Consider the following 24,461-nt stretch of genomic DNA (forward strand, 5'->3'; position numbering starts at 1 on the left):
CAAGAGAGAGAGATTAGTTCACAATTTAAATGTCTTGGGAAATACACTTTTAAACAAAATTTTCAAAAGTACAGATATTTAAAAGTAATGTGTGATGAGTTTCAGTGAAATTTATAATTGAGTGAAAAACGTAAACTTCAAAAGATTAATTTTATAACCAGACAATTTCTTTTTAGTGATAAATTTTTTATAAGTTTACATGTACTTTTAAAAATTTCAAAGGTAAATTAAGCTTCTCGAAGGGAAATGTTTATTTGAAGTATAAAAAGCACAGCGACAGTTACAGAGGACAAAGAATAAAAGAATATTCAACGTGCTATTGTCCGAGTTGAATATAAGAAGGACGCTAAACATTTTTAAAGAGAAGAAGAAAAAAAAGATACATGGTATCTGACATCTGAGACAATGCCTTCGATTAGTCCTGAAGTTGAAGCTGATAAAGAAGGTAAGGTGATTATTATTAATTTAACGAGTACACAAACGCACACGCAAGAGAGAGAGAGAGAGAGAGAGAGAGAGAGAGAGTTTTGTTATAATACTGTATACGATTTTTGTTTCATGAGTGGAGTATGATTTATTTTATCTAAAAAGGTCATAAAATACATTATACATGTAGAGTATTATAAGCTGGTTGAGAGTGGTTTCAGTTTGTTGCAAACCTCAACTTATTTTAGCTGTTAGGTTGTAGTCCTATAAAATATCAATTATAAATAAATGTCTTAATAACAGGGCTTGCATTCATATTCTGTAAGAGGACCCTGTCCTTATTAGAAATTTACTATATCCCCCCCTCCCCCCGAATATAGGTAAAAGTTTCCAAACGACAATAAGATTTAATTTTCCAATGAATTACGCTTAAAAAGATAAAAAAAAATTGAATTAAAAGACTCATACAGATGTGAATAGACAGTATTGAAATTTAAAAGTCTATTCAAACGATAAAAATACAATTCAGGAGCAGGGCCAACACGGACCTCAAAAACTCAAAAACGTCATCATAGGTAGGATCAAAATTTCTCCAAAATATAGTTGAAATCAATGATAACCATTTTCAGTCATAATCGCTTAGTTATGCCGTTTTAAAATAGCGCCTATTATTATGCGCCCGGATCGATAGATAGGCGTATATTGTTTTTGTCCTGTCTGAGGACCCTGTCCTTGTTTGTTTGTTTGTATATTTGTCCCCAAATTTAACCTTTGTCAAAAGTTTTGAACCATGAAAGGTAGAAACTTCATATTTTTGCATACTTTACTAATTAGGTGCTTTCAAAAAAATATCAATGACCTTGTGACCTTGAATGTGACCGATTTGCTAAAAATACCTTTTCTGTCTGCAAACTTAAACCTTTGCCATAACATTTGAACCTTGAAACATAGAGACTTCATATTTAGTATGCACACTACACAAACTTTGATATGAAAACAATTCATGACCTGGTGACCAACCTATATGCTAAAAATAGCTTTTTTACCTTTCAATAACTTTTGAACCATAAAAGAAGAGACTTCATATTTGGTGTGCAAACTCCACTAAAAGGTCTTTCAAATGACAAAGGTCAATGACCTTGTGACCTTGAAACCTATTTAGTATGCTAGAAATAAAAATCACAAAACATTTTGTTTTTAGTTATAAACGTCCCATTTTAAGATATGATTTTTTTTAAAGACTAAAATCTTGTGCATAAGACACGCTGAATTTCATTTCATTTATCAGGTATATGATATACGCTCTTATTTTTTCTTAACATATTTTCTAAATTAGGAGTGATGGATAACAAAAGTGGAATGAGAAAACAAAAGATTTTGTCAGTGGTTCTTGGAGTGCTGTTGTCGGCAACTCTTATTACGTTGATAGCGATTCTTGTCATACATCTGAAAGGTAAGATGTTTATAGGTATATTAAGATAACACTTAAAGACAGTATGTAAAAATAATTATAAAAATGAAGTACATGTACATCCAAACCAAAGTACTAAACCTTGGATATGACGAATTTCAGTACAAAGGAATTTCTGTACTAGTGTTCAACATTCCGAAGAATACTTAGAATTATAACAGTTTTTTGTGCTTATTATCTCTGATATTGTAGTAAAATTTAATATACTTATTTATATATAAGCAACATGCACCATACATAACACAGCTGGTTTATGGACGCCCTAATTTTATATAAATATAGATCTAGGCTCAGCTGGACTTTTTTTTAAAGAACTTACGTCGGTCATTTGTTTTGTGTAGGATTCAGCTATATTCATAATTATGAATAACCGAAAACACGCACTAGGGATTCAATTAATAGAACGAAACTCTATGAACCTTTGCATCAATCCTCGTATGTAGGTAGTTTGTTAAATACCCAGAAGCAGAGAATATTTTATATTTTTTAATGCATTTTCATTATGAAATAATAGAGCCCCATCCTCACATTAGACCCCCCACCTTTTGGACAAGAGTTTCATAATTTTTAAAGAGGGACCCTTCTTCCTCATACCTATGTTTATTCTTTTAGTTCTTGGCTATTTCTTCTCCACGCTAGTGATTTCCATTCTTTTAGTTCTTGGCTATTTCTTCACCACGCAAGTGATTTCCATTCTTTTAATTTTTGAATATCTCTTCTCTACGCTAACGATTTCCATTCTTTTAGCTCTTGGCTATTTCTTCTCCACGCTAGTGATTTCCATTTCTATAGTTCTTGGCTATTTCTTCTCCACGCTAGTGATTTCGTTTCTTTTCTGTTTTTGGCTATCTCTTCTCCACACTAGTGATTTGCAGCACATATAAGGTTACATAAAAGGGGCGTAGCCTAATAATTTAGGGAAAACTTAACTATGACTTCATACAAAACCAACAATCCTTAAACATACCGCACAATTAGGCGATTCGCTATATTAATCCGTAGGTAACCTTCAAACTATATTAAAACTTACTTCAGAATGCTGTTTTGTGTTTGTGAATCCCACTCAACAGGTTATCAACAAGTCACTGATCGCTATCCACTTGTCGATATGATGTCATTTCGTAAATCTTGACGCAGGTATGCAGTGAGAGGCATATAAAGTGGTATTTTCTCAAATAAAATTGTATTCTATAATTAAGGATGTACAACACACCTATCCCAGATATTGCTATCGTTTAATTTTCGTTATTTTTGTATAATTAGTACATGAGTATATCTACTGCATGTATGCACTTTTTGGACAAAATCGTTAGAGTTGTTTTTGGACCGGAAATTCCAAAAGTTACCCCCTTTTAGTTGTTTACAAAGAGAGAAAATTTTTAATCAATGAACTACTTAAACCTTAAATTTTCAAAAAAGCCAGGTTAGATATAACTGTCAAATTTCATTGACTTATTCATTTAACCATTTTAAACAAAAACATAGTCATCTTTTTGATAAACATATAAAAAAAAATTGAAAGAACATAAACTGAAAAACTATGAATTATCTAAGCCTTGAAAATTGTGTATTTTATCAAATTAAAAATTTTTTTTGTAAAAAAAAACCCTGTCCGTTAGGTAGTGTTAGTAAAAATAATCTTCAAAATTTTTTGTATAATTTTTGTACGACCAGTTTTGATTTTGTGGAAAATTACCAATCCACCTTTCTCAATAAATCACGTTCCCGCACGTCTTTTAGACATGGTCGATCACTTTGCTATGAATCTAAAAATACACTTTTAAAAACAATTAAATTTGAATATTTCTTTTCCTAAAAAATACACTTACTTGCATATTTGAAAGTTCCCATATGTAAAGCGTATTTAAGGGAGCCGACTATAGTTTTTTGTGTGAAAACTACAATCGGGAAATTCTTTATTTGTATACCATATATAAATTACATTAACTTCAATATACACTCAAAGTTTAGGGGAAATCTATGGTTCAGGTATTTTTTAAGGGACCGTCTCAAAATACATGTAAATTTACTTTAGGATTATATAGTAAAATGCCAATGTTTAGCACATTAAAGCAAATTATACAAATACTACAATAGACATTTTGTTCAAACTATAATATTTGATGAGTAATATTATTTTATACAATATTTGTAAGAGACACAAAATTCTACCACAGGGGGCATCTCAAAATGCAAAAAATTAGCAAATTCTCCTATTTTCATATGACATGAAACCTGGATACGAATTCAAGTTATGTTGAATATGTTGAAATTTAATTTTATTTCTTTAATTTTATTTATCAAAAAAAATGGTGTATGTTCAACTTTCCTGTGATATAAATGGAATAATTATAATTTCTTTCATATCATTATTTCAAACGAGACCGTATGTGGCCGTGGGGATACATCGACATTTTCATACATGTACATCCCTCAGGATATTGTACGCATTCTGTTAATGTCTCTGCTTCTGAAGTTAAAATGAAATTTTCGTATTCGTCAGCATTAACTTCAAAATATAAAACATTTAACTCTCCATCTATTTTAATTTATATCAAATCACACGTTGATATTTTTAAAAATCTTACAGGCTACGTTTTGTTTTGATTCGATGAAATGCGAGCCTACATTGTTGATAGTGACAGAAAGTAAAACGACTTGCTGCAATAGGATATTCATAAATTCAGATAATTTCAGTACTAGTAAACAATTCTTTTCAATTCTATACTTACACTGTGTGTATGAGGTCTATAGTATTCAATTCTCAGATTTATCAGGTCTTGCTGTAAATGTATCTGATTCCGTGTGTGCGGAAAACCGTGAATAAAGGGAGGAAAACAAACATCTCCTACATTTTCAGAGTTGTTCCTCTTTGATCAGTAAGGGTCTGAGAACAACATCGATTTTACATTGTAAAAAGTTCTTTGTTTGTTTATTGTAGTTTTATTTAATTAAAGAAGAAAAAACAATATTTATATATATCGTAAATGCACAAATTATAATAAAGACCATTATAGACAAGTACATAATGAAAATTTCAGCAATGTAAAATAAAATTTTCAGAACAAAAGAAAAATGCTGCGCTTTGATCAAGAATACAATTTATAGTATATGAAATGAAATAAACATTATGGGATTATGATATTTTATGTCTTGCTTTTTACAGAGTTGAATCGGGTTACAATGTTATTTTAAAAAAACTTATGGATTGAGTATGGTATTCATAATCACAGCCAAGCCTCATATCCTATTTTTCTTTTATGATTAATATACATAGGAATCGTTTTAATCGTCATTTTGACGCTTTATTTTTGACGTTAAATTTTACGTCACATCAAACGTTCAATTGAAATCGCAAGAGTTATCTCCCCAAGTGTGTTGTGCGTCTTTAAATAAAGTATTATTTGTAGATATTTTTAGCAACATTGATTCAAATGTCTTCTTCACGATTTTATCAATCTCCTATTTAATTGATACTGTCGAATATTTGTATGTACATGTAAGTACATCACAGGGTAATGTGAGGGTCTTAATAAACACAATGCATCATATTAAGCTTTTACAAGTCAACTCTAGAGGTATTAATGTATCTGATAAGTGCTGCAATCCTGAGGAAATCTTGAAAATAATTTGATTATATCAATATTTCATGCCACTGACCCGCAAAAATACACATTTGATCATACAAATATGATTTTATAAATGAAATTGTAGAATCTTGAGAGGATTGCAGAATTTTTCGAAACTACAATGCGCGTTGAAAATATTTATAAACTAAATTTAGAATTTTAACTTGGTTATGACTTTGCACTCATAAAATTATAGATGACCTCAGTACTGCAAATAAATGTGCTAAAATCACGTGACTGCCGTATCACGTGACAAATTTAAATGTAAAATATTATCGTCCTCCATATGTCATTATTAACCTTAACTTCAATTATCTGATATAAATAATGAACTAAAAATCATTGCCATCCTGATGAAAACATATATTACAAAAATGTCGATATTTCCATTGTGCACCTTAGCTGTATTGCATTTCAATTCTTTTCTGTTCTTCACACTAGAGATTACCATTCTTCTCTGTTTTTGACTTTCGTGTTGCTTTTGACAAGCTTTACTTTATTTTTCCTTATATATAGATATAATAAACATTTACCACATTAAGGGTTACCTTTCAAATCATATGATCAATGATCTTTAACAGTAACTTAATTAAGCTAAAATCCGTATGCATGTTGACTGAATGAGATATTTAGATATCAAACAGTAAGGAATCGCAGCAGAACATAGTAGATGTCAAATTGAGGATTTGTGCCTGTTAACGTTAGGATCAATTACACATTTTAAACAAACCACATCTTCGAAACTAGAGTGTTCCAAGAAATGCATTTGCCGCTGTTTTTAGCTTCTTTAAAGGTGCCTATACACAGTTTCAACCAAAAGGTTTCATACCATTATTTATTTTTAAATATACTCAACTAATGTATTTCTAATGATCAGCATTTTTTTTTATATTTCAGTTTTCGAGTTACAAGACAGACTTAGAGCTCCAAACATTTGTTATGTAAACAAGGCCCGCGCCGTGTTTTTGGTTACATAGGTTAAACATACTCTTGTGTGTTCGTCAATGCAGATTTATTTTAATAATGAAGTTAATTTTAAATACAATAAGATATTTTCAAACGATTTGCCGAATCTCGTTTTGTTATAAATATAATACATGTATTATCTTAATGTAAACAAAAACAAGGTACAAGCCTTGTTTTCAAAATTCTCAGTCCTGTAGCTCTTTGAAAATCAACAAATGATGTTCAAATATGCCCCTTTTAAGATGTAACTAAATTTACGAGTGGTCAGCTATTTTTAAGCTACTGTAATATCCAGTAGTTCTTGCACAAAAAAATCCAACATGATAGTTCCTTTATGCATAAATAAATGCAGGATACACGCACGATAGGATAAACGCAAAACACGATAAACGCAAAACATGATACACGCAAAACACGATAAACGTAAAACACGATAGACCTGATAAACGATCTTCACGATAGGATAAACGCAAAACCTGATAGGATTGTTTCAAAATGCGGAACGTTTTCTGACAAGACGAATTTTTTTTAATTACTGCAATAATTTGATTTTAATACTTGCAAAGCTTCAAATCTAAATTATAAAGTACATTTAATCAGTATAATAAAAAGAATTGAGATCAATGGTGAATGTACAAAAGTTTTTTATTTATGTATATTTTTGACAATGCTTTAATGGATTATTATGCAATGGAGGCTGTATTTTTTTTAAATTTCTACTCAATGGTGTGGATTTACGATTACATGTGTAAATGTTGAAATTCTCATCTTAAGGTTGAACTATGACTCCTTTCATTTTCGATATTTTAACAAACATGTAATTTTTGCACAAAATCCCTTATTATATTCCGTTTCTTACGGATATTATTATAAATTTATGAAACTCTATCAATAGAATTATTATTTTAACAAAAAATATACATTTGTATATAATAAATTTATCTACAAGTACGAGATTATTTCACGGAAGAAATTTACGCAATAATTTAATTTTTTTGTATTTAATGTCTAAAGCTTGCAATCTGCGGTGTATCCGAAGATCGCAATTAATTATTAGAATCTTAGAGAAAATAATACATGTAGAAGACCGGCCGAAAGAAAGTTCCAAAGAAACGGGCTTTAAAGAACTATATAGTTCAAGAAATTTAATTTCCTGAGAAGAAATCTAAATGATTGTTAATATAATGGCGCTCTGCATTAATACATGTAAACTGTGTCAACAGAATATGAATCTGCTACAACTGCACGTTTACGCTAAGCTCTCACTTATGTACAGTACATGTAAACATTTATATGTCAGATACTTAAAAGCTCGTATTAATTAACGAATATTGAATGATAAAATACTTTTTTCTTCATAATACAAAACACAAAATGTTATTAACAAATATTAAACGGGTGAAATGCGACTTTTCCGACTAATTTATTATAAATCATTGCTGTTAAACTTAATGTTTCTAATGCAAATAAATTATTAAACCCTGAAAATTATTTAGGACTTACCCGGAAATCTCATATACGGCATATTCGAAGGGCGGGATGTTGAAAGTCCGTTACCAATTTAAAATTATATAAACATGATCAAACTAAATAGCTAAAAATAATAATGACTTCTTAAATAAAGTTATATACAGTCTGTATAGGTATGGAATAAAATCGATTAATACTATAAATTGATTGGGTGCAATACATTTACTAGTACTCGTCTTGCATGGTCACGGCGGAATCAGACTTCTTCTTTTATTATTATAGTAAAATACCCTAGAAAAAAATCATGCTAGCAAATTTTCAGAGTTTAGAATGTATCTAGGATCAAAGAAATTGTTTCCTAGAATTAATTCTGTCTGTAACCCGATGAAAACCCGGTGATCCGAAAGGAAGCCCAGTGATCCGAAAGTCGAAGTACCGTATGTGCAGTATTTTTTTTAAGTTCATTTAAAGATATTATTGACATAAACATTAATTATGGAAACATCGTACAAATAAAATAAATCAGCGGATTGAGTTAAGAAACTTTGTTTTATTAAATTGATTTATATGATTTTTTTTATTTAGATTCAAGCAATTTTTTTTTTAATCCATAAATTGTACAATTATTTAATTGATTTAGAAAAATCGTTTATGAGAGAACATGTAAATCACACAAGGTAAGATTAGAATCCCGAAAATAGATACTGTTTGACACAAGGTGAGAGAGCAGTTCAGATATGTTGAAGGTGATCACACACGGGCCGAGCTGTCATTTAGGGGGGTGAAAAACAAAATATCATGCTCACCATAAACTACGCCACGAGATTCAATGAAAGGTGCTATGGATTCAGAAACTTAAGATCGACGATCCTCAGTCGGATCAAAACGACGCGTGATTGAATGATATGAACTTTTTAATTGAGTAATAAATAGTTGGGAGTTTAGTTATTCAAGTGCTTTTTTTTTTGTACCTATGTGCTGTTATTAGTATACATGTATAAATCTAGCTGACAATTTGAAGTACCTATAAGTCAACAAATAAGTTCATTTAAAAACATTTTGTTTCTTCAGTCGATCCATGTGAAAAACATGATTGTCAGATGGGTAGCTGTGTGATTGAGGCGTCCATTGCAAGAGGGTACATGTGCAGTTGTTCCAATGGTTTTACAGGGGAAGATTGCGATGGTAAAGTCTTTATTTTCAAATAATTCAGCTTATTCTAAAAGGAAAATAACCAGAAAATCCATTTACTCTCATCAATAATAATAAAACGTTAAATAGTTTAAAGATACATTGAGCACTTCACTACAACGTCGTCAGGTGACGTCTGTACATCTGTATATAAAAAGGGAAATATATCGAGATAGCAATAACTATTCAAGCTCCAAAGTCCGTAAACAATACACATTTGGAGCTGAACAAAAACAGACCTTAGTGAAATCAGGTGCAATGGAGGAGTGAGTCTCCTCTGCCGACCGGTCAAATCCTTGTCATGATAGAAAACTGCCCTTACAATTTTATGAAAAACAGTCAGTCTGCATTTGACTTAACAATGAATTTTATTTGCTGACAAGTTCATTAGACCATAGAGCCTAAAAAATGACAGCTTTAATCGAGACTGTTGAAGTTCTTGTTTCAGAAACTCGTATGATTTGACAGCGTATACATGCAACTTCGCCACATATGATCTACACATGATACACAGATGTGAATCATATGAAAATCTCTTCATATGATTTGCAAAAAGCATTTTCCCAAGCGTCAAGTGCTTTAGCTTCTGCAACAATTGTTTAAATAATAAAATTGTCATTGCCGTGTGTCATTACAGGGTTGTACATGGTTAATATTTCCACAATTATAAGTAGCTCTACGGTGATCCCCAAATGAAATCCACACGTACATAGGTTCATCTGAGAAAGATATTTGCAAATGTAAATATTCATACATAAAAACAGAAATAAATCCTGGGAATATCAATAAATCAAAGATGTTAAAATAGAAAAATGATTGAAAACTATTGTACTGTGAAATCACAAATTTTCGTTGTTTTCGAGGTATGACGAGACCCACGAATTTATGTCCACCATGAAACATAAAATATTACATACATAAAGAGCTCATTAATTTTAATCCACGAAATCAAATCCCCACAAACAAAGAGACTTTCCTCAAACAAAGAAAATTTCACCCCACGAACATAAATGATTTTACAGTAATAGGCCTACCAAAGACAAAATTGTATGTGAAGCGGACGAGTGCATATTAATCTTGAGAGATACCAGATTTTGTATAAAATTAAGAATTTTAATAACAGAAAAATGCATGTCAAATTAGAGAGAAATTAATGAGTTTAGTGTGAGCAACTAAATGGTAGAGTGTCCCTTATCAAGCAGCTGTTATCTATATCCTTTGATACTGTGGCAAATGGGTCATCTTGTTGGATTAAAAATAGCTCTTGTTGGTTAGTTTTAAAATGAATTTGATGAAAAGTAATTAAAACTTTTTTGATATTGCATAACAAACAAATCTGGTATTGTATGATAATATTAATCTAAAAACTAATTTTATGTGGGTGAGGGTGGAATCAACATGTCTTTTTGTCCAAATGAATTTGATATTAAATTTTTTTTTTATATTATATCTAAAAAAATCATGGAGTATTTTTTTATGTTTTCAAAATGATTGATGGTAAATTGTATAGATCCATTCATCTCTTGGTTGTGATGAGTAAACAAGCAGCCTGTCAAAATTAATTAATGAGTTTAATGTAGAAAGGCTAGCTGTCTCAATCATTTCTTTATCTAGCATTTCTGATTAGGCAGTCTAATGTGAATCCTTTGGGAAATAGACAAAAGAAAGTTTGGTCAATTTATAGCATATGTCATTTGATGGCCAGACTTATATATATATATATATATATATATATATATATATATATATATATATATATATATATATATATATATATATATATATATATATATATATATATATATATATATATATATATATATATATATATATCATTTGCAAATGTTTTCCTTTATATAACACTACTGAAAGCAGTGCGTATCTATAACTGTATAAATACAGGTACGGGGTCAAGAGGTCATAAATGTGCGTAAAGATAAACGTTCGACGTAATTTCTCTGTGACGTCATAAAGGGTCGACGCACGTTCAGTGGATTACATACATGACGTTGGGTTTGAAAAATAACGCATTTCACACTTTCAAAGTCACAATCAGGCAAATATAAAGTATGAATAAGTCACAAATGTAAATATAAGTAATAAGGCATCATTTTAAAACATCTATCGGGCTATAAATACGGGTCGGTACGAGATTAAATTCATCATAAAGCCCTTCGGGCTTTATGGAATTTAATCTCGTGACCGACCCGTATTTATATCCCGATAGATGTTTAAAAATGATACCTTATTTCTTATATATATATATATATATATATATATATATATATATATATATATATATATATATATATATATATATTATACATACACCACTGTAAAAAAAATATGAATAAATTAATAAAGAAAAATGGCGGCTATGAAACGTTTTGCATACGTAGTTCCGTGGTTAAGTTAAATTACTTGTAACGATATTTTATGTTGATTGTTATTGAATTAAAACTTGATATTTTCATTATATGTATATATTCTCTTCAGATCAAGTTACTGTTATTATGATAAATTTAATATATACCCCCTTCATGCCCTTATAACTAGCTAAATATAGCAGAATAAATTTTTAGAGCTCAATTGTATAATATTTATCCATAAAACAAAGCATAATAATAAGAGACTTTTTAACGCGCAAGAAAAATAACGTCATGTTTTTGCGTACTACGTCATCAGTTTCAGAGAGTGGTGATACGGATTCAGAAAACCACAGTGTGGTGATTCGGAAAATCGGATCAAACTCTGTAAACTTAACAGTAACAAAACAAGGAAATTGATGGGTATATAATAAATATATATTATTATAACAGTAACTTGATCCGAAGGGTCGTATCACGTCGAGTTGACAGGCGCGGATCATCAGATCTAACGAGACGCGAAGCGTCGAGTTTGATCTGATGATCCGCGCCTGTCAACGAGACGTGATACGGCTCTTCGGATCAAGTTACTGTTCTAATGATAAATTTATTATATACCCCCTCATAACTAGCAAAATATAGCAAAAGAAAACTTTAGAGATCAATTGCATAACATTTATCCATAAAACAAATCATAAAAACAAGGGACCTTTTAACGCGCAAGAAAAATAACGTCATATTTTTGCGTACTACGTCATCAGTTTCAGAGAGTGGTGATATGGATTCAGAAAACAGCACGTTGGTGATCCGGAAAATCGGATCACGACGTCACGTGATAGCGTAAATTCAACAGTAAAATTGGGTGATATACATTAGGTATATAATAAAATTATATACAAATTCGTTGCAATATGTCTTTTACAGAAGCAGGAACTCTCTCTCTTATAACTTTAAAATCTCCATTTTGGAGCTTGTCACGAACATTGGGGTTTCCTAAAAACTTACTACGAATATTTCTTTTCTTAAAAAAATGGGCGTGTCTTTATGTTATAATTGACGTTCAAAACATGACTCAGAACGTTTCTTCCAAACGGAAAATTTTACCACTTCAATGCGCTTCATTGTAGCTCTGTTTTTTTTACTGTATACCCACGAGAAATTTACATCATAATTATGTTGGCGAATAAATATTCAAACTAGATCGAAAATCAAATATATCTATAACCAAAAAAAAAAAATATTCTACTTTATTTAGAAAATATACTGCATTTCACTTTGATTAGTTGCTGAATTATAATTTCACTTGTGACTGTATTATATCAGAATTTTAGGATCCAATCTCTAAATTACCATATATTTTCCAAAACTTTAATTTCATTATCTTTGTATGTTTTCTCCATTTGATGTAGGTCTGATCCACAAGAATTGCTATGAAAAACTGAAAAATAATCCCAGTCTGGAAGGGAAAAATGGTGTCTATGATATTTTCGTCGACTCTAAAATAACTTCAGTTTATTGTGACATGACTACAGACGGGGGCGGTTGGACGGTGAGTATTATTTGCCATCTGATATCAAAGAAGCAAATTTAAATGACTTCCTTAATCATCACTGAATTACATATTCATATTATTTTGAAAATATGGAAAGGAACCTTTATACGATATAATTGCACAATGTAAAGTGTTCACTTTAATCAACTGAGTGGCGCAATGTTTAGAGCGTTCGCTCGTTGTCCGTGTGGCGCAGTAATTAGAGCGTCTGTTCTAGAGTTGCGGAGAAAGGAGTCGATCCTTACGTCGCGGATTAAATCCAACTGTGGGACGTGGAGACCGGTCTCACGGCTGAGACCGTATAAACTGAGGTCCCGTGTATATGTTAGTAATTTTTCCCGAGTACCTTGAATGGTGAGGGAAAAGTTTAACAACATACTTAGTACATGCTTCACGCGAGAAATTAATCCCTTTGTGTCTCTGTCTATTTAATTACAAATCTTTGTGTGTTTCTTATTATTTAATCATGCAAGATAACGATAGTTTGACCCTGACTGGTGCCATTTTATACAGGCCGAGATGTGAAAATTATATCCATGGGGTAATATCTACCTGTCAGTGACTGTCTGCAATGAGTAGTTTTCAAACACAATACAGATTCATTTCTATGGATTCAAAATTCTCTGTATGATAATAATCGTGTTATTTTAATGGATTTAAGACAGGAACAATTTTTAGTTTTTATACTTGTACACTACTTGAGCAATATGGGACGGTTCCTGCGTATTTGAACTTCTTAAAAAAAAAGTCATATTTAGACTTTTTGCTGTGTCCCAATTAGTCCAAATCTGTTTCGAAGAATAAATTGAATAGTGAGTAAAATTTTATTCTTCTAAGTTCTCGATGCGACAATTCTGATTAAAGTAACAATGTAAATGATAAATCCTTAATATTCAATCAATAGACATTTCTTAAATTTCTCTTTAACTATTTTTTCCATGTTTTAATTTTGGCTAAAATTGAATAATTCAGAAGGAAGGACAAGGGAAGAGAAAGAGATCTTTCTGCCTGTGCTAAGAGGGTGTTGCAGTTGTTTTGTTATTTTCCCTAAATGTGTAGCAGATTAAAAGAAGAATTTTGATGTTGCAGAAACTCATATTATTTTTTTTCAAATGCATCAATACATAAAGCACAACGAGAAACAGAATTTGAACGCTGCGTATTGACTTCCAATTTGCCGTTAAATGATGTGAAAATAAGTATTACGTCAAAATATATCAGATTTTCCTTTTTTTGAATAGGGAATCCCCATTGTTCTGAAAAAGTGCCTCCTTGAAACAAAATAATTTTGATATATACACAAAGAGGCAGGAATTTTCTTCAAAACTGTCATTTCCGATTTTTGTTTCAGAGAGGCACATTTTTGAAAAACGCAAAAATTGAATAAGAAATATTCTACAAACGAAATGCGAAGTGTGTACGTTAAATAATATTTTTGATTTGTTTTGAACATATTTTATTGTATAATTTATACAATGGGATTGGCTACAAGTTCTTGCAACTTAAAAAAACCTCTCCCTGTAATATATACAATAATTTAAATTAGTGATTGCCAAAATAACAATTTAAGGTGTAAAGTTATACATATACATGGTAAATACAAAATATTTCAAGTTAATACAAAATATTTCAAGTTAAGACACTTACTAAAGATTCAGAGTTCTTACAATATGTAGATATGTAGATGTAAATATGTAGATGTAAATAATATTGAAAAACCATCGTCTCAAAAATGGTCTAGTAGATATGCTGGTTGGTTACCAACTTGTACATTTTCCAGAGCATGGGTTCGAGTCCTAAAATGGATCATTTTTGCATATATATTTTTCTTCTAATTTTTTTTCTATATGTAACGGTAGTGCGATGAAATTATATATTTTTTTAAAAAAGAGAATGTCAAGAAGTTAATTAAGTAATATTTCCATTTCTATTTTTTTTCTATGATAACTGTTTGAAAGTTGGGGGAATTTATTTCTTGATAATTCTGCCGGAATGTAAATTAGGCAGGTCGATAGGTCAGCAGCTAAGGAGACCTTGTACGCATGCAAATCTCGTGCGCATCTGTCATAGTGTGTGACGCTAAGGAGGCCAAATATGCATGTAAATCTCGTGCGGCTGCCTTTGTGTTTGACATCAATGTGCGAGGACTATTGAAATTGGCATGGAAGTCTTCGTGTAAGTTAAATCTATTAGTTTACATTTTCAATGTCTAAGTCTACAATTTTATTTCACATTGACATGGAAATATAAAGAATCACTGTCTAGTTTTGAGAGTATGCCAGGGACATTAACAATAGTAGGAACCATGGAATAATTTTAGCATAACGGGCTTCACCCGTTATGCAAATTATCCCATATTCCCCACTTTTGTTGATGCCCTGGCATATTCTCAAAACTAGACAGTGATTCCTTAAATAACTATGTGCAGGATAAAATTGTTTTCCTTGATATGCTGTGACTTAAACTTTATTTAGTTTTATCAAGGGAAATAAAGTTACTATAATGTTTAAATGATTTATTTTTTTACACAGTGTATACATGTACTTATTGCAATTTTGAATTATTATGATCTCTTAGTTAGTAGCCAAGATTTGATTTGAAACAAATGAAATGTCTTGGATGTACCACCATAGTGTGATTATGTGACGCAGTTTTATTTCTAGAAAAATATTTTCGCACGATGTCTACTGTATATCTTTCAAAATGCTGCTTTATTCATTGTGCTTTTTGTTGTTCCAAACTCTTTCATGCAAAATAACGAACTTAGTGTTTTGCTTTATCAAGCAGGAAATACCCGCCGTAAACATAGTCTTCTACGTAGCTGTATCTATTTAAAGACATAACGAGGGTATTTAAATGCCCTTCTCGATATATAGGGAATAATCGCGAGTTTCTGCAACACCCTCTTTATATATCTTATTTTGTAGATTTTTTTGTCTATGTAACACATGAAGTCCATATTCATTGTCTGGTAACCTTGCCTTGTGTCCATGATTGTAATTACCTATCATTGGTAATGATTTGCTCAATAATTATACACACTGGCAGAGTCACCCAACCATGAAGCTTGGGCTTGGGGTGTACCAAGTGATTTTGTAGCAGCAAAAACCCTTTGTTCGAGGTGTAAAACATGTACTAAGTCTTAGTAGGCGCTGGCACGAAAAAGATCCCTAACTGCTTAAGGGTCATAGGTGCCGAGTATTGGTCAAAATTTGACGCCCTCCGCAAGTGGTTGTGCCTCCATATTTTTGAATTCTATCTAAGGAATTGTCGATTTTGTTAAAAAAGAATTTAATTGGTTAAAACAAATTTTCAAGAATTCGTTATAACGAATGAAATTTATTTTAACAGATATCTTAAATCCCTTATGAGGAATTCCAGAAATAAAAAATAAAAATTAATTTCGTTTGAACGGATTCTAAAATTTTTTTATAACCAACTAAATACGTTATTACAATTACAGATTTGTTGAATTGGTTATAACAAATTCATAAATACTTTTCTGTAGCCCCCAATATTCGAATTTGATGAAACGATTTTAATTCCTTATGAAAAATATTATAATTTGTTTTAACGAATTTAAATCGTTATTACAAATTTTAGAATTCGTTTTAACAAATTTAATCTATGATTTCCTTTATTCAAATCGTTATAACGAATTCAACAAATTTGTTATAATAAAATAAACGATATAACGAATTTAAAAAAAAATGTTATGACGAATTCAATTCGTTCTAAAAATTTCTACAATTCGTTATATTGAATTCAAAATTATTATTTAAAGGTCCTAAACAGGCTGGTGTATGCAAATCGAGTAACGCGCGTTATGAAAATTTGTTTGAACACACCGTCGCAGTTATTAGACTAAATCTTTCAAAAATTGATGACGCATTGCTTATATTTACATTTTTTTAACTCTCAACTTTCAAAAAAAAAAATCTAAAGAACTTTTGGACAACTTGAAATCAAAAGATTTTATACACAACAATTCCCCACTACAAATAAAAATCCAGGCTTTTTGATGCCATTGACAGCTGCTTCTTCAATAAAAATGGAACTCGTAAATTAACTTACCTCGTCATTGGTCATTTGCAAAATTATTTTGTTAAAAAAGATTCTGATTGCACACATAAGTACTCTGAAGTTGACATCAAGAAGATGTTTGAGTTTCTGATTAACAATATCTATGTGGTTTTTGGAGACCAGGTATTCCAACAATCTATTGGAATTCCCATGGGTACAAATTGCGCTCCGTTATAAGCAGACTTATTTTTATATTCATATCAAGCAGAATTTATGCAAAATCTTATGCGTGAAAAGAAGAAAACACTTGCTGTGGACTTCAACTCGACATTTAGACGACGTATCGTCAATTAATAATGATAATTTCCATTCCTACGTCGATGCGGTATATCCCAGTGAGCTTGAGATAAAAGATACCACAGAGTCCGACACTTCTGCTTCATATTTGGATATTTTACTTGAAAAAGACACTAATGATAATCTAACAACCAAGCTATATGATAAACGTGATGACTTTAACTTTTCTATCGTCAACTTCCCTTACTTATGCAGCATATATACCTTCATAACCTGCATACGGAGTATATATATCTCAGTTGATTCGATACGCAAGAGCATGCTCTACGTATGAACAATTTCTTAAACGAGGTAAATTATTGACAAGCAAGTTGATGAAACAAGAATATCAGCAGTCTCGTTTAAAGTCATCATTTCGTAAGTTCTATGGTCGATACAATGACCTTGTCAGCAAATACAATTTATCATTGAGTCAAATGCTGACTGACGTTTTTCATACCAATTGTTAGTCCATTATTTATACACTGAATTGACGACAGATTTTTTCCGTTATTTCCTGATCATGACAACGAGCACATGGCGGGTGTGACCGGTCGGCAGGGGATGCTCACTCCTCCATGGTACCTGATCCCACCTCTCATGTTTCGGAGGTCCGTGTTTGCTCTGCTTTGATTTTGTATATTGTTTAATGGACTTTGAGATTGAATACTGATCGTTATCTCCATATCCTTCTTTCACTGCAAATGAGATGTATAATTTAAACAACTATGTATTATTCTTCGTGTATACTTCAGTTAATGAAAGAGCCAAGTTGAACGTAACAACTTCTTTTCAATGTGAGCGTGATTTATTTTGATTTTTTTTTTTCGCTTATTACGTTGCACGTCCTCGGCGTTTAGCGATTGTGATGTCAACTAAAACGCATTCCTGTCCGTGTTGTGCTGTTTTCAATGCAATAAATTACCATTCATTTTATATGCAGAAAACACTATATCTTTAAAAAATAACAAATTATTGCTTATACAGTGAAACCTGTTTAATCTGACGTGCACTGGGAGACAAATTTTGTGTCGGAATAGACAGGGTGTCGGATTAAACAGTGTTAAATACAAGGTAAATACTAAAATGGAATTAGAAGTTTAACGTCGGAATTCACAGTGTGTCGGATTATTAAGGTGTCGGATTAGACAGTTTCTACTGTATTAATTTTTTTTTATCTTTCTACGTAACTGCAAATGAAACCTTTGTATTATTCTTATTCGCGTAAGCTACAGGTAATATGGATCATCCAACGTAAGAGCTTCTGGACAATTTGAGCGTGATTTTTTTTATTTTTGCTTATGACGTTGGACTTCCTCGGCGTTCAACGACTGTGACGTCAAAATAAAACGCATGCTTTAACCTTTTTACCCCCTGTCCGTGTTATGGTGTTTTGAATTCAATAAATTTCCAATCACTTTCTATGCAAAAAAATATGTAATGTGAATATTGTCGAGTATGTTAACATCAATTCATTCTTCTCCATGTCTCTTTTATCTGTAAAGAAAAGAAAATATTAAATGAATGGAATAAGGGAAAACACATAAATTTTTTCCTGAACATTATTATCATTCACATATTAATCCTGGTTGATTCCCTATAGAACTTAAATAAAAATGCTAAATAACTTGAATCCTTTCAAGTAGACATAATCCCGATCTTTTAAACTTTTAAATTTTTCACTATAAGAAGGATGTGGAGATAACCAACAGAATTCAACATCGAAGTCCATAAACAATACAAAATAGGAACAGTTTAGTGCTTTGTTTAGCGAGGGAATGTATATAATTAATTTTACCGTGTTAATTTGAACAGGTAAGGCATGTTTAACATGCATCGAGATGGCATGTTAAATCACCTTTTCGAAAGGGCATACACTAAATAGATACAGTAGAAAATGTCTAATCCGACACCTAAATAATCCGACACACTGTGAATTCCGAAGTTAAACTTCTAATTCCATTTTAGTATTTACCTTGTATTTAACACTGTTTAATCCGACACCCTGTCTATTCCGACACAAAAATTGTCTCCCAGTGCACGTCAGATTAAACAGGTTTCACTGTATTAGCCATTTTTTTTTTACTATAAATAAAAGATGGTCTGCTTAACTTAAAAAGTACTGCTGCTTTCTTTAAATTGAGAGTGTGACTTAATGAGGACATAATATAATAGGTAAAGGTCAGACATATTTCGACATGGGCATACTAACTTTAAATTTTAAAAATCAAATTCTTTTTAAAGCAGCTGCATTTTCCAGAAAGTACAAAATATGCAGAAATTAATGGTGACGTAATTTTTTTTAATTTTAATTTTAAATGTGGGTATGCCCTTTGCAATATTGAAATTTGTTTATGACCTCCATTCAGTACAAATACTATGCATTTATCACGTGATTGCCCAATGATGGGACCAAACTTAATTCAGTACAGAGTGGGGTATACTATGTCATTTCAGTAAATGTTTAAGTAATGTAATAATCTAAGGCTCATGGGCCACATCGCTCATATGAGTAACTTTGGTGATGCTGTTATTTACCATATTTCTTCCCCTTTAATGTCTATTGTGACCTTCCGAACTCCCCCTCCTCACACAACATCACATTTTAATAATTTAGAATCTACACTACCCCAGGATGCTTCCACATACATGTAAGTTTCAGCTTTTCTGGCACAGAGGTTCTTGAGAAGAAGATTTTTAAAGTTTTTCCTACATGTATATATTTCTATGTAAAACTTTGATTCCCTTCTGTTGCCTCGCTCAAGTCCCGGGGGTCATGATTTTAACAATTTAACTCTACTTTACCCAAGGATGCTTCCACATACGTTTCAGCTTTTCTGGCACAGCGGTTCTTGAGAAGATGACTTTTAAACGTTTTTTCCCTATATATTTCTATGTAAAAAATTGATTCCCTAATGTGGCAACGCCCAACCCTCGGCGTCATGATTTTAACAAATTTAATCTACTCTACCCAAGGTTGCTTCCAGATACGTTTCAGCTTTTCTGGCACAGTGGTTTTAAGAAGAGGATGTTTAAAGTTTTTTTCCTACATATTTCTATGTAAAAAAATAATTTTCTATGTAAATTTGATACCCTATTGTGGCCCCGCTCAACCCCCGGGGTCATGATTTTAACAATTTATAATATACTCTACCCAGGGATGTTTCCACATAAGTTTCAGCTTTTCTGACCCAGTGGTTCTTGAGAAGATGACTTTTAAACGTTTTTTCCTATATATTTCTATGTAAAAAATTGATTCCCTAATGTGGCAACGCCCAACCCCCGGGGTCATGATTTTAATAATTTTTAATCTGCTCTAGCCAAGGTTGCTTCCAGATACGTTTCAGCTTTTCTGGCACAGAGGTTCTTGAGAAGAAGATTTTTAAAACTTAATTTTCCTATATATTTCTATGTAGAACTTTGATTTCCTATTGTGACCACACCCAACCCCGTGGGTCATGATTTTAATAATTTAAAATCTACACTACGTAAGAATGCTTCTACATAAGTTTCAGCTTTTAAGGCACAATGGTTCTTGAGAAAAAGATTTTTTAATGACCCAAGCCTATTTTTGTCTTTCTTGATTATTCCCCATTGTGAGAGGTCTTGGCATCTTTTTTCACAATATAAACTTCCCTTCACCTATAAATGCTTTGTACGAAATTCAGTTAAAATTGACCCTGTGGTTCTTGAGAAGAAGGCAAAAATGTGAAAATTAAACAGACGAACGGACAGACAGACGGACATACAGACAGACGGACAAAATGTGATCAGAAAAGCTCACTTGAGCCTTCGACTCAGGTGAGCTAATAAAACGGCCTTATAAAAATCAATTAAGTTGTAAAAAGTCCAGTTTTTTTGCACGTCTATATTCAATTGATTTCTTTATAGTAGGCCTTTAGAGTCCTGCGTAATACTATCCGCTCAAAAGTTATGACCAAAGTAAAAGTTTTTTAACAGTGGGTCAAACTAGAAGTTCAAGATCAAATATTTTGATTTATACCCATTGAAAGGTCTTGTCACAGTAAATACACAAGTGAATTGTGAAAGCCCTAGCACTAACTGTTCAAAAGTTATGGCCAAAATTCAAGTTTTGAAAGTTTATTGAAAGTGGCTCATACTTCAAGTTCAAGTCAAAGGGCTAAATTTGGTGTACCAGTAGAAGGGTTTCGTTACAATGTATACCCAGGTCTATGAAATATGAAAACCATACTTCACCCATTAAAATGACATTGCAAGTGTGAAGTTTTTGAAGACAGACACACGGGGTAAAAACTTTATATATGTATGACATACCCCCAGACTCTGATTTACAGGGTCATAAAACTTATTCCTCATTGTCATGAACTTAGTCATTTTGCTTTCAACATAGGAGCATTATATAGAGTTTCAATGAATCAATGCATTTTCAGTATATGATCAATTAAGCTGTGCCTTTACATCTGGCTTCGGGGCCACCAACCTATAAAAATCTCAGCTCAAAACTCAGCCCCAAATCTCAGAATTCTGCCTCACCTGAGATTTTCAAAAAACGCCGTGCCACCAACATTTCGGAGATTGGTCTCACGTAAGCTGAGATTTGAGAAAAATCTTAGATATATTTCCGTTGTCATATGCGGCCTTTTTCGAAAAATGCAAGGATTTGTTGAATCGATGATTGAATTTACCTTTTATACAGTTGTTCATCCATTATTTAGGTGTAGATCGCAGAAAAAACACATCCCCCACTTCCTTTTTTGCTGTTTTGCGTGATTTAACAGAGAGGATTCCAATACGACATGTGCGACAATAAATGTTTATCTAACCCTTATAAATATATTTCTACACAGGTTAAACATAAAAAAATATCAAAACTTTGTAGTCTTGGCTCGTCTGTCGACATAAACACACAAAAACATACCCGAGGCGTCACTTCCGCCATCGTGACGTTACGTGAAGCAGGTAGGCGGATCAAGGCTATATTTCCCTAAGCTATTGATAATAAAACAGTGTTGTTTTCTTGTTTTGTTTTTTGTAAGCTATTTAATTCCTCATATAAAAAAAATTGTTTAAACTATAGGGACTTCATGTATTTGGAATAAAAGTGAGTGATATTTTTCTAGCAGATCGAAAATAAATAAATGATTTTTTTTTATAAATAAATTATTTAAAATATTTTAAAAAACCCTCGAAATATAGCTTAATTTCCCTCAGACTGTAATAAATTTTGGGAGTGTTCCAAGGTTGTGAATTAGTGCGATAAGATGAACAGCGACAGGGTAAGAAGTGCATGCTCAAGGTTTTAAAGTTTTTTTAAAGATATTTTTTAACGTAGGGCCTAGGCCTATTGTAGGGGAATATTCAGTTTCTGGCCCTCTCCCCTTGCAGGTTGAAAAAAGGAAGTCGGCTAAATTTTGAATTAAGCGCATGTTAATGGTAGAAGCAAACTAACACATCCCATTAATTTTTCTATGATCCTCCATGACAATTTAAATGATCTCCGAAAGAATTTTTATTATTTTTTTATAAAAAAAAAAATAATGATAAACAACGAATATTGCCAACTTCACCAATAATCATTGTTACATTGAAAACCCAACTCAATCTGGCGTAATTGAGTGGCCTAATGATCATAGGAAACTGATTAATCTTGTATACGTGTACAAGTTTCAGTGAATTTTCAAAATTTTTTTTAAAAACACGCGAACGATAATTTTTTTATTTAAAAAACTTTCCATCTGTGCAGTTCATTGTGATTTATACATGTATCTCAGAATGGTCACAAATCAAGTTTATTCTTATAAATAAAATAAACGCGAACAATCAAGGATTGCTCATGTCAGGCACGTAGCAACTGGGGGGGGGGGGCGCTTTTTTCAGACATAACTTTTACTATTGAACATTATTCATTCAAAGGCCAGCCTCCCCCACTTTTAGCAACAGAAAAGTGAAATAAGGGTAATGTAGTATTGTATTTAGAAAAATTGGTATCGGAAAAGTTGACCCCCGCAAAAAAAGACCCCCCCCCCCCCAAATGAAATATGATTTTCGTGTTAAGGCTATTTCCTTTTTTTTTTTTTTTTTTTTTTTTTGCTTGTCAAGTTTTTTCAGGTAGGTTAAATTTCTTTTCTGTGGCTGCCCCCCCCCCCTCCCGATTTCAAAAATGATGCTACATGTATGTCACTGCATGTTGTTGTTATAAAGTCGATCTACATGTAAATATAATAGATTTATTTAAGAAGCAAATTAGTCAACGATATCATTCATGGAGGTGATTTACATATTTATCTCAAAGGAATATAAATATTTGTAAAATATAAATCTAATAAGATTTCATTTTATATTTCATAATTTATATTTAGGCTAATAAATACATGTCGTAAAATACACTGTATAACTATATACCGCAGAAAAACAAAAGATGTGGCCGCATAGGCTTGAAATCTTATCTAGTCATATTTCCTCTCCTTTAGTTTACATGAACATTGTGAATTACATCTAATTTTGCCCTATGTCACAAATAGCACGTTAAATATGAATTTGATAAATTAATTCTTGTATATAAATAAAGATATACTTGTTTTATAGTGTGTCACTATAGAATACCATTAATCACTTTCTTTTTTTAATTTCATGATATCATGTGTGGCGATATTAACATGACCCCCCCCCCCCCCCCTTACAAAATGGAAATTAACTATCTTTTTGAACTTGTACGTTAATTTCGTGTATTTGTGGATTTAATTGTGCACTGTCCTAACATTTGCGATCATTTTACCTTAAAAGAATTCTTTGAGATTTTATTTGAGACTGGTATCCATCAATCTCAAAATTTTCTGAGAAATCTCAGATTTTTTTCTCACATGAGTTGGGAAAAACGTTGGTGGCACACCTCTTTGAGAAAAATCTCATACTTGAGAAAAAATCTCAGATTTGGGAAAAAAGTCAAAAGATAAGACTGAGTTTGAGAAAATATATGTTTGGTGGCACAGTTCGGTAAGAAAAACTCAGGTTTTCTGAGAAATCTCAGATTTGGGAAAATCTCAGGGTTG

The 24,461-nt window shown here is 31.7% G+C and overlaps 1 protein-coding gene across 1 annotated transcript in view; it reads left to right on the forward strand.

Moving 5' to 3' along the window:
- Positions 1-405: 405 nt before the first annotated feature.
- LOC134253428 (ryncolin-1-like) overlaps positions 406-24,461 on the forward strand; it is a 32,034-nt gene continuing 7,978 nt past the window's right edge. The window contains exons 1-4 of the mRNA XM_062735950.1: positions 406-445; positions 1,763-1,879; positions 9,034-9,147; positions 12,929-13,068. Coding sequence (XP_062591934.1) covers positions 406-445; positions 1,763-1,879; positions 9,034-9,147; positions 12,929-13,068 — 411 coding nt within the window. The remainder of the gene's footprint in view (positions 446-1,762; positions 1,880-9,033; positions 9,148-12,928; positions 13,069-24,461) is intronic.

This window comes from Saccostrea cucullata, unplaced genomic scaffold, assembly GCF_032062105.1.
Source record: "Saccostrea cucullata isolate Sc308-1 unplaced genomic scaffold, CSIRO_AGI_Scuc_v1 ctg9625, whole genome shotgun sequence".
Classification (NCBI taxonomy): domain Eukaryota; kingdom Metazoa; phylum Mollusca; class Bivalvia; order Ostreida; family Ostreidae; genus Saccostrea; species Saccostrea cuccullata.